Source organism: Garra rufa, chromosome 19 (assembly GCF_049309525.1).
Source record: "Garra rufa chromosome 19, GarRuf1.0, whole genome shotgun sequence".
Classification (NCBI taxonomy): Eukaryota; Metazoa; Chordata; class Actinopteri; order Cypriniformes; family Cyprinidae; genus Garra; species Garra rufa.
In genome coordinates, this window is record NC_133379.1 from 39,718,740 (window position 1) to 39,729,386 (window position 10,647).

At 32.3% G+C, this 10,647-nt stretch overlaps 1 protein-coding gene across 1 annotated transcript; it reads left to right on the top strand.

The window, feature by feature from the left end:
* The first annotated feature begins 1,142 nt into the window (after positions 1-1,142).
* Positions 1,143-10,290, top strand: LOC141292328 (uncharacterized). Its single transcript, XM_073824331.1, has 2 exons — positions 1,143-2,403; positions 9,437-10,290. The coding sequence occupies exons 1-2, from the start codon at positions 1,647-1,649 to the stop codon at positions 10,288-10,290; spliced, it is 1,611 nt and encodes a 536-aa protein (XP_073680432.1). The 5' UTR covers positions 1,143-1,646.
* Positions 10,291-10,647: the final 357 nt, after the last annotated feature.

Genomic DNA, 10,647 nt, shown 5'->3' on the forward strand with positions numbered 1-10,647 from the left:
CTGGAGTCTAAAGTGAGCTGGTTTTTTATGTTTTAACAATTTTAGACTGTAATGATGTTCATAAATGGTGTTTGCACACATTCTGTTATTTACAACAGAATCGCTTCCGTTCAAAACCGGTAACGTTATTGCTATTTGTTGTTATGAATAGGTATTAATGTTAAGCTTATTTTTTATTCTTATAAATTGAGTAGGCTTAAAAACGAATTCTATATTTTTATTATATTACATTATATTATATTAATATACTACAGTGGTTTAGTGTTATGTTTATTTTTGTGTTCTGAAATGGAATTCCGTGGAAGCTTCAGACATGGAATTTAAATAAATAAATAAAATAAATAAGAACGCTTATATCTTGCAGTTCTCTATGGTTAAAAAAAATCGCAATTAGTTTACTTTATTTCATTTTTAATTCTGTGTTGGAAAAATGTGATAAACAGAATCAGAATCACGATATTATAACATACAATTGCGACATACAAACTTACAATTATGAGGGGGAAAAGTCAGAAAATTACATTTAAAAATCGCAGTTAGCTACCTTTTTAATAAATTTTTAGATTTTTATAATTTGAGTAGTGTTAACAATAAATTCTATATGTTTTATTACATCAGAAAATACAATTAGATTATATTGTCATAGTTATAATATATTATAGTGGTTTATTGGTATGTTTTATTTGTTCAGAAATGGAATTGCGTGGAAGCTTCCGACATGGAATTTAAAAAATAAATAAATCAAATACAGTAAATAAGAATATTATAAGAATGTCTATATCTTGTAGACAGTTCTCTAGTAAAAAAAGATAAAATTATCAATTAGGCTACCTTATATATATATAAATTTTGTGGCATAAAATTGTGAAAAACAGAATTATGAGAAATGTAAACACGCAATTAAGAGATTATAACTTAAAATTGTGACATCATCTTACAATTATGAGGGGGAAAAGTCAAGACAATTAGATAAAAAGTCCTTTATTACCTTTCACTACCTTTTTATGCAAGCTTAGTTTTGATTTAAATAATGCGTTGATATTTTATTGTGTTTTGCTTTGTTCATTAATCAAGTTATTTGCTCACTCTTTTAGAAAGTGGCTTGCATCACTCTTTCAAATTTTTTTTGTGCATGACTTTTTGTTTTGCAAAAGCATTGTGTGTAAGGTGCAATAATGCAAAATAATGCAGTTATGTAAATTTAAATTTAAATACTATTTTGTATTTAAATACATTTGATCTTAGTATTTTATTTAAAAAAAACAAGCTACAATAATACGTTTTGCCAATCAACCTCTTTATTAGATCTATATATATATACAGAGTATTCAAAATAGTATTTCAAATATTAGATTAAAAGTTTAAATGCATTAAAATTCAAAATACATTATATATATTTTTTATTAAGTATTTTGCCCATCTCTGCCTACTGGTAAAGAAGAAGAACTGTTTCCAAACTAGCAAGGAATCAACTTAATTGTTCAGTAAAAGCAATTGAATTTCAATGAAAGTGACCGAAAACCTACAGAACAAACCGGTTGGTGTCTATGCATTCAAAATGAATTTAGAATAATGTTACTTACCAATTTTATTACACGTTTGTCCATTTTGCATTGAATTATGTCAGTGTGTTTATTTTAGAAGCCATGGAACTGATTGAAGCGGAGGAGAAATGCCAGAAGAAACCGAAACCGAAATCGAAATCTTTAAGCCCCTCACAAAAAAGATCTCAAAGAGCGAAAAACACTCGCACATGCCCTCACTGTGGAAAAAGTTTTATGCGTAACGAACACCTCAAAATGCACCTGCTCATTCACACCGGAGAGAAGCCCTTCACGTGCCTCCAGTGCGGACGAAGCTTCAGATGTAAAGGAGACCTGACCAAACACACAAGGATCCACACCGGAGAGCGTCCGTATGCGTGTCCTCAGTGTGGAAAAACCTTCCCGAGCTCATATGCACTCAAGAGTCATCAGCTCCTCCACTCCGGAGTGAGATCTTTTAGCTGTGATCAATGTGAGAAAACATTCATCCTGGCCACGTACCTACAGAGACACTTGAAAATCCATAAGGATAGAAAACCCCGCTTGTGTTCCTTCTGCGGAAAGAGGTTTTTTAATTTAAAGGAGCACCAGAAGATGCACGCCGCTGTCAGAGCTCATCTGTGCTTTGAGTGTGAGAAGAGTTTCACCTCCCCCAAATCATTAAAACAGCATCAAATGATTCATACTGGAGAGAAACCTTATAAATGCACACAATGCGAAAAGAGATTCACTCAGGCGGGAACCCTGAAAGATCACCAGAGAGTTCATACTGGAGAAAAGCCGTATCAGTGCTCTTCATGCGGGAGGAACTTCAGCAGATCGAGTAATTTACAGACTCACATGAGGAAGCATTGCCAGAGTTCATCTTCACGTCGTAAACAGTTTGATATTCCGATTCGGTCAAAGATGGAACGACGTGTTAGTTCAAAAAAAAAAAGAGGAAGTGTTTAGATGCTTTAGAAAGTTGTGTAACACATTTGATTTCAGTGCGTAAGCTTTCTGCCATGCAATATGTTCCAATAATCATCTATTACCAATTTATGTCATTTAGAAACTACTGATATCTAGTGTTATATATGCATTAAATGAGTTTTAATATTGTGTATTTAAGCAATCTGGGGTTTTTTTTGGTTTTTTTGCAGCAGATGATTTCTTCCACAACATCTGGCTATAAAAACATATCAGTAAATTTCCATTTAAAAAAAAATGACTCACTCGTTTCTGCTTCATATTGAAATATCAGTTTCTCTAAATCTGCAGTGCAATCTACAGATGATCTGAAACCACTGTAGAACAATGAACAGTACATTTACTACACTATTTCTTATTAACGTTAAAGATTAATAAACAGTCATTCATAGTTTGTTCGTGTTGGTTCACAGTGCATTAACTAACACATTAGTAAATTAATGCAGAGATTTACATTAACTAAGATTAATAAATGATGTGTAAGTTTTGTTCACTCTTAGTTCATGGTAACTAATGTAGTTAACTAATATTCACTAATGAAGCCTGCTGTTAAGTGTTAACAATATTTCTACTACGAACATAATAGTTCAAACTGTTCAGGTGAATGAACTTTTTTTTTTTTCTTTTACCGAACTTTGTTAGTTTAAAAAATGAAAAAGGTTTCTAGACGTTTTTAGATGCTTTGGAAAGTTACATGTTTGTAACACATTTTATTTCAGTGCGTAAGCTTTCTGCCATGCAATATGTTCCTATAATCATCTTTTACCAATTTATGTCATTTAGAAACTACTGATATCTAGTATTATATATGCATCAAATGAGTTTTAGTATTGTGTATTTTAGCAATCTGTTTTTTTAGCAGCAGGTGATTTCTTCCACAACATCTGGCTATAAAAACATAAATAATGTGATTGTATGCCATCATATCAGTAAATTATTCAGTTTATAAAAAAAATGACTCGCTTGTTTCTGCTTCATATTGAAAATTTCAGTTTAATTTCAGTTTATCTAAATCTACAGTGCATGCATAATTATTAGGCTTTTTTTCCAAGCATGTTTTGCCAATTCCAAATCACATAAATCTTAAGAACTACTATAAATTTTGTTTTTCATCATTGTAAAATGATTTATAATTGTCCATGATGCCTGGAATTGAAAAAAAAAAAACCTTAAATAATTATTATGCACATTTTCTTTTACAAATACAATGAGCCAAAAAAGAGATTTAACTCATACTGAAAAGTCCAAAATTAATGAATGCTCTTGAGAAGGACGCCATACAAATGCAATAGTAGAATTTGCAAATTTAAGGCATTGCCATTAGACAGCGAAATGCTGATTGGGTCAGAAAAGATTTTTGCTAACTGCAAAAGAAGCTAAGAATTAAGGTGAAGAATTAGGTGTGAACCCATCAGGAACCATTTAGTCTTCAGCACCATCTTTGTCCAGAACTGCAACCTACCTGGAGTCTCCAGAAGTGCAATGTGTCAGGTTCTCAGAGACTCAGGTTAGATAAAGAATCTTAAAATATGACCCTCATTTAATAAGAATATCATGCTGAATATGCTTTATAGACAGATCAGTTGAGAAGGACTTTCAAAAAAAATTTTTCCAGAATCTGGCAGTAAGTTTTGGGAGTTCATTTTTAGTCCATCTCTGCAAGACAGACTTTCCAGGATAGGAGATAGACTAAAAATGTACTCCCAAAACTTACTGCCAGATTCTGGAAGATAAATTCTTGAAAGAGTGGTAAAGGATGCTGGTCATTCAAGGGTCATTCTCAACTTATTTGTCTATAAAACCTATAAGCATCTTCATGTATTTCACAACACGGATGTTATTCTTATTAAGCAGGAATATATTTTTTAGCATTTTTTTACCCAAGCAAAGTCTCTGAGAACCTGACACATTGCACTTCTGGAGACTTAAGTTTGGTTGCAGTTCTGGAAAACGGTGACAATGGACACTAAAAGGTTCCTAATGATGGTTTCACACCTAATTCTTCACCTTAATCCCTAATTGTTTTGTGGCTTTTCTTCTCCACCTGTTTTTTTTTTCTGACCATGCTGACCCAACGAGCATTTCGCTGTCCAATGGTCATGCCTTAACTTTGCAAATTCTAGTATTCTAGCATGTGCATTTAATAATTTTAGACTTTTCATTCTATTTTAAATCTCTTTTTTTTAGCTTATTTTATTTGTAAAAGAAAACGTGCCTAATAAGTATGCACACCTGAATAATAATACAACTTAGTTTTTCACTTCCAGCCTTCATGGACAATTATATATAATTTATAAATAAATACAAAATTAATAGTAGTCATTTAGATTGATGTGGTTTGGAATTGGTCAAATGTTCTTGGAAAAAAACAACAACTGAGTATTAGTGTGTCTAATAATTATGCATTCACTAATGGGAGGAGCTTGAACAATTAGCTCCGCCTCTATAGACCTAATGGGCGGAGTTATGTTTAGCCATAGGCTGCAGTGAGCAGCCTCTCTTTTTAAATCCGTTTTGGTTCCAGACTGCTGTAAATCTGCTGTTTATCAGACTGTGAGTACATTTATTTCATCATATATCGGGAGAAATGTATATCTGACAAGATGTATGTATATATGCGTTGAGCTCGAACAGTGTACGATTCCCAGTAGAATGAGTCCTTAGAGTCGATTCATTTTAGTGAATCAAAAACAATTACTGAAATAATCTGACTCTTATTTTAAATCCTAATCAATGACTTTCCTCGTGTCCCACTAAAAGTTAACCAACTTTTCGACTAGTTGTTTACCAGACAATGTATAAAGATGGATTTGTTTCTAAATTACTGTTTGAGCCAAAAACGTAATTAAGAGCTTTGTTTATCATTGGAAATTGAGGCAAGTTTGAGAAGGAATGCTTTTATCTTGGGAGTGAAACTAAATGAATGACAATAATTAGTGTATCTGCATCCATATGCCGAATAAATTCATTTTGTTATATTTGTATTTAAACATGGTGATCAGTATCTTCAGCTGGAGTTTGTTTTTAAGTCTTAATTTAACATTCGGATAATTTCAATTTAACATTCGGATAATTTCATGTAGTATAGAAACATTAGCAATAGCCAAAAATACATTGTTTGGGTCAAAAAGATTGATTTTATGCCAGAAATCATTAGGTTATTAAGTAGATCAAGATCCATGAAGATATTTTGTCAATTTCTTACCGTAAATATATCAAAACCTAATTTTTGATTAGTAATATGCATTGCTAAGAACTTAGTTTTAACATCTTTACAGGTGATTTTCTCAATATTTTGATTTTTTTGCACTCTAGTTGTATCTCAGCCAAATATGGTCCTATCCTAACACACCATACATCAATAGAAAGCTTATTTATTTAGACAGATATATAAATCTCAATACTTATGACACGTATGAATGGTTTTGTGGTCCAAGGACACATTTAGGGTGCAGAGCTCAGAGATGCACATGTGCTGGAATTTTCTGGTTACAGAATCTTATTTCAAAATCTGAAAATTAGTTAAAAAAAAAAAAAAAAAATTTTTTGTTGATCAGGATCAATGACCCAAGGGTCACATCTGGGCAGGAAATGGTAAATTATTCTCATCAGTGACCAGACTCTGAGGGGGAAACGCGTCATTGAGCCATAGAAACAGAATTATAAAAAAAAAAAAAAGTGACCGCTGAAAGGGGGAAAAAAAACACAGAATCACAAGATAAATCATAAGTGGTTTATAGATGTTGTGAGTGAAATTTTAGTCAAATGTGGTGAGAGGGGGAAAGAAGTAAGCAAGGACAGAAGTTTGGCAAGGTAGTGTGCTTTGCTTTTTCTTTTTAGTTGTCACCATATTAGTGAGTTTTATTGTTTTGTTGCATGGCATATGTTTTAGTGAGGGTTCATTAACTTTGGTTTTAAGTGGAGATCAGACAAACCTTACAATTTGTGTTTGCATCTCATGAGAGAGTTGAGTGTGGTTTTTATAACCACACTCCAGGCATAAGGGATACTTTTTGGAAATTAGGATTTATATATCATCTGAAAGCTGAATTGAAAGGCTAAATAAGCATCCGTTGATGTATGGTTTGTTAGGATAGGACAAAATTTTAATTGAGATGCAACTATTTGAAAAACTGGAATCTGAGGATGCACAAATAAATTTAAATAGTGAGAAAATTGCATTTAAAGTTGACTTAATTAAGTTCTTAGCAATGCATGTTACTAATCAAAGATTCATTTTTGAAATATACAGTAGGATATGTACAAAATATCTTCATGGAACATGATCTTTAATAATATCCTAATGATTTTTTGGCATAAAAGAAAAATAATTTTTAGCCACAGATGTGTTTTTAGTTATTGTTACAAATATATGTAACGTAAGACTGCTTGATAATTTCTGCTCAGAACTTTCTATCTCATTCTCCATCATACTTTAAGCAGATTTCTGTGGTCTCAATGCTCAGAATAATTTGCACAAGGAACGTTAAATTTTTGTTTAACATGGTTTATGATATTACGCTGAATGTAATGTTTATCAGCTGTGCATAGATTCATTTTATTTATTGGGATGTATTTGTATCAGACTTTATGTTAGTGTATTGAGCTGAACCATTGTCCAATTCCTAAAAATGAATCTTAAAAGTCAGAAACAAATCAAAACCATCAGCCATAGTGATTACAGAATCAAATTTGCTCTAATTGCCTTTTTAGAAATAAAAAGGATCAAAAAGTGTGTTTAGTTTAATGACATAAAATGGTTTAACATTGCTCAGCACTACAATTTTCAATTTATGTTAAAAACATAATGAAAGAAGATGAAATTGGTTATGACGGCTTAATGAAATGCATGCGTCCTGTTAACAGTGAAATATTAAAGTGTTAAAAAAAATATTAGGCTAAATAACATTCAAGATCATCTATGTTTTTACTTTATATGTGACCCTGGATTACCCTGGACCCTGGTCATAAGGGTCAATTTTATCCATCATCTGAAGTCAAAATTGTGAGATATAAACTCCCAGTTGCAAATTATAAAGTCAGAATGGCTTGATATAAAGTTGCAATTCTGACTTTTTTCCCTCAGAATTGCATGATTATTAAAATGTATTAAAAGTTCATAGTTCACAATTGCATGTTATAAAGTCAAAATTCTGAGAAATAAATTTGCAATTCTGAGACTCAATCATCTATTGAATGAATAAGCTTTCCATTGATGTATGGTTTGTTAGAATAGGAAAATATTTGGTCGAGATAACTATTTGAAAATCTAGAATCTGAGGGTGCAAAAAAAAAAAAAAAAATATTGAGAAAATTGCCTTTAAAGTTGTCAGAATGTAGTTTTTAGCAATGCATATTACTAATCAAAAATATGTTTTGACATATTTATGTTAGGAAATTTACAAAATATCTTTATGGAACATTATTTTAATATCCTAGTGATTTGGTATAAAAGAAAATAATAATAATAATAATGAGGCCTTTTTAATTTAATCTACGTGAATTTTTTGTCTATAGTAGTTCATGAAATGACTCTAAATGTAATGTTTATCATCTGTGCATACATTCATTTTATTTATTTGGATGTATTTATATCTGTTTCTGTTTCAACCATTGTCCAATTCCCAGAAATGACTCTTGAAAGTCAAAAACAAATCAAAACCAATCAGCCATAGTGGTTACAGAAACAAATTTGCTCTAATTGCCTTTTTAGAACTGAAAAGGATAAAAAAAATGTGTGTTTAGTTTCATGACATAATGCTCACATAAAATGGTTTAAAATGTATTAAAAGTTCATAGTTTACAATTGCATGTTATAAAGTCAAAATTCTGAGAAATAAATTTGCAATTCTGAGACTCTATCATCTATTGAATGAATAAGGGTTCCATTGATGTATGGTTTGTTAGAAAAGAAAAATATTTGGTTGAGATAAAACTATTTGAAAATCTGAGGGTGCAAAAAAAAACTAAATATTGAGAAAATTGCCTTTAAAGTTTTCAGAATGTAGTTTTTAGCAATGCATATTACTAATCAAAAAATATGTTTTGACATATTTACATTAGGAAATTTACAAAACATCTTCATGGAACATGATCTTAATATCCTTTTGGTATAAAAGAAAAAATAATAATAAAAATTAGGCCTTTTATAATTTCAGCTATGTGATTTTTTTTTTTTTTGTCTATAGTGGTTCATGAAATGACTCTAAATGTAATGTTTATCATCTGTGCATACATTAATTTTATTTATTTGGATGTATTTATATGCTTCTGTTTCAACCATTGCCCAATTCCCAAAATGACTCTTAAAAGTCAGAAACAAATCAAAACCAATCAGCCATATTACAGAATCGAATTTGCTCTAATTGTCTCTCATTTTTACACATTCACATGTCTAATTACTGCAATCAACTCAGTTATGGATTAATTTAAATGACCGTGTTGTCAAAACAATTAAAGCTCATTAATTGAGAGTGATTGTAAGTGTTTGAGCATCTGCTAAATGAGCTCCATTGACACCTTCAGTGAAGCCACTCCCACAGCCGTTCATGAGAGTTTAAATGCTGGGGAATATTTCTATCTTCCCACAGCTGAAGAAGAAGCAAGCAGGAGGAATTACTCCAGGAGAAACAACTGACATACTATTGGAAAGATGGAGTTTGAGGAAGAACCCTGCAGAATGACAGATGAAGATACAGAGGAACAAACAGGTTGGTGTTTCCCTTCATTCTCTTATATGACTGATGAGGAACATTGAGATGAAGCTGACATTAATGCATCTAAAAAACTAGATTCTAGATAAACTTTATTTAATGTGTTTTCAATTTAATTTCATATTCACGCAGATGAAGATGTAAACACATTCGTTTCACAGACTAAAAAGGATGTCAGGGGAAAAAAAGCTAGAAAAACTGGAGTCAAAGGACCTTTCACCTGCTCTGATTGTGGAAAGAGTTACTCGCGTAAACCAGATCTTAACAGACACATGAGATTTCACACTGGAGAAGGACTGTTCACATGCACTCAGTGTGGAAAAGATTTCACAGAAAAAGGAAAGCTGGATGTACACATGAGAGTTCACACCGGAGAAAGACCGTTCACATGCACTCAGTGTGGACAGAGCTACATACATAAACCAGACCTTAACAGACACATGAAAATTCACACCGGAGAGAAGCCGTGTACATGCACGCAGTGTGGAAAGAGTTTCGTCGACTCCCGAGGCTTAAAATCGCACATGCAAAGTCACGCTGGAGAAAAACCGTTCACATGCACTCAGTGTGGAAAGAGTTTTTCAAGCAAAAGCTTTCTCAAAAATCATCTGCTCGCTCACACCGGAGTGAAATCATTCAGCTGTGATCAGTGTGATAAGAAGTTTGTTTTGGCAGCATATTTAACAAGACACCTTAAAGTTCACACTGGGGTGAGGCCTCACGTTTGTTCTTTTTGTGACAGGAGTCATATAAGTCTGCAAAAGTTAAAAGAGCATGAGCGCACTCATACTGGTGTCAGACCTTATGCGTGTCTTGATTGTGGAAAGAGCTACATTAGAGCAGATGGTTTAAAAACACACCAGAGGATTCACACTGGAGAGAAACCATACATGTGCTTACAGTGTGGAAAGCGTTTCACTCACTTCTCATCCCAGCAAAGTCATGAGCGAGTTCATACTGGAGAAAAGCCGTACCAGTGCTCTTCATGTGGGAAGAGTTTCGCTTACTCGCATAGCCTGCGTGCTCATATTAGAAAAAAGCGTTGCCCAAAGCTGCCTAAGTGAGAAATGTTTCACCTTTTATTAATCAGTCAGGTTTGGCTTAGTGGTTTATTAATGATGTCTTTTAGTGTGTATACACCTTCTTAAATGTATTGAGATTGCATGTATTGAAATAAAAAGGATCAAAAATTGTGCGACTCGTTTGATGACATATAGCTCACATAAAATGGTTTTAAATTGTATTTAATTACTCAGCATTGCAATTTTCAATTTATGTTTAAAACATTAAAATAAGATGAAATTGGTTATGAAGGCGAGATGAGTCTAATTCAGCAGTTATACTAGTCTATCTGCTATCCAGTGGTAAAAAAAAAATATTAGGCTAAATGACATTCAATATCATCTATGCTTTAACTTTAT

Bases quoted from the DNA above. Each gene is read 5' to 3' on its own strand.
- LOC141292328 (XM_073824331.1), top strand. From the start codon at position 1,647: ATGGAACTGATTGAAGCGGAGGAGAAATGCCAGAAGAAACCGAAACCG. The intron at 2,404-9,436 runs GTTCATCTTCAC...CTGGAGTCAAAG, and splicing joins CATGAGGAAGCATTGCCAGA to GACCTTTCACCTGCTCTGAT.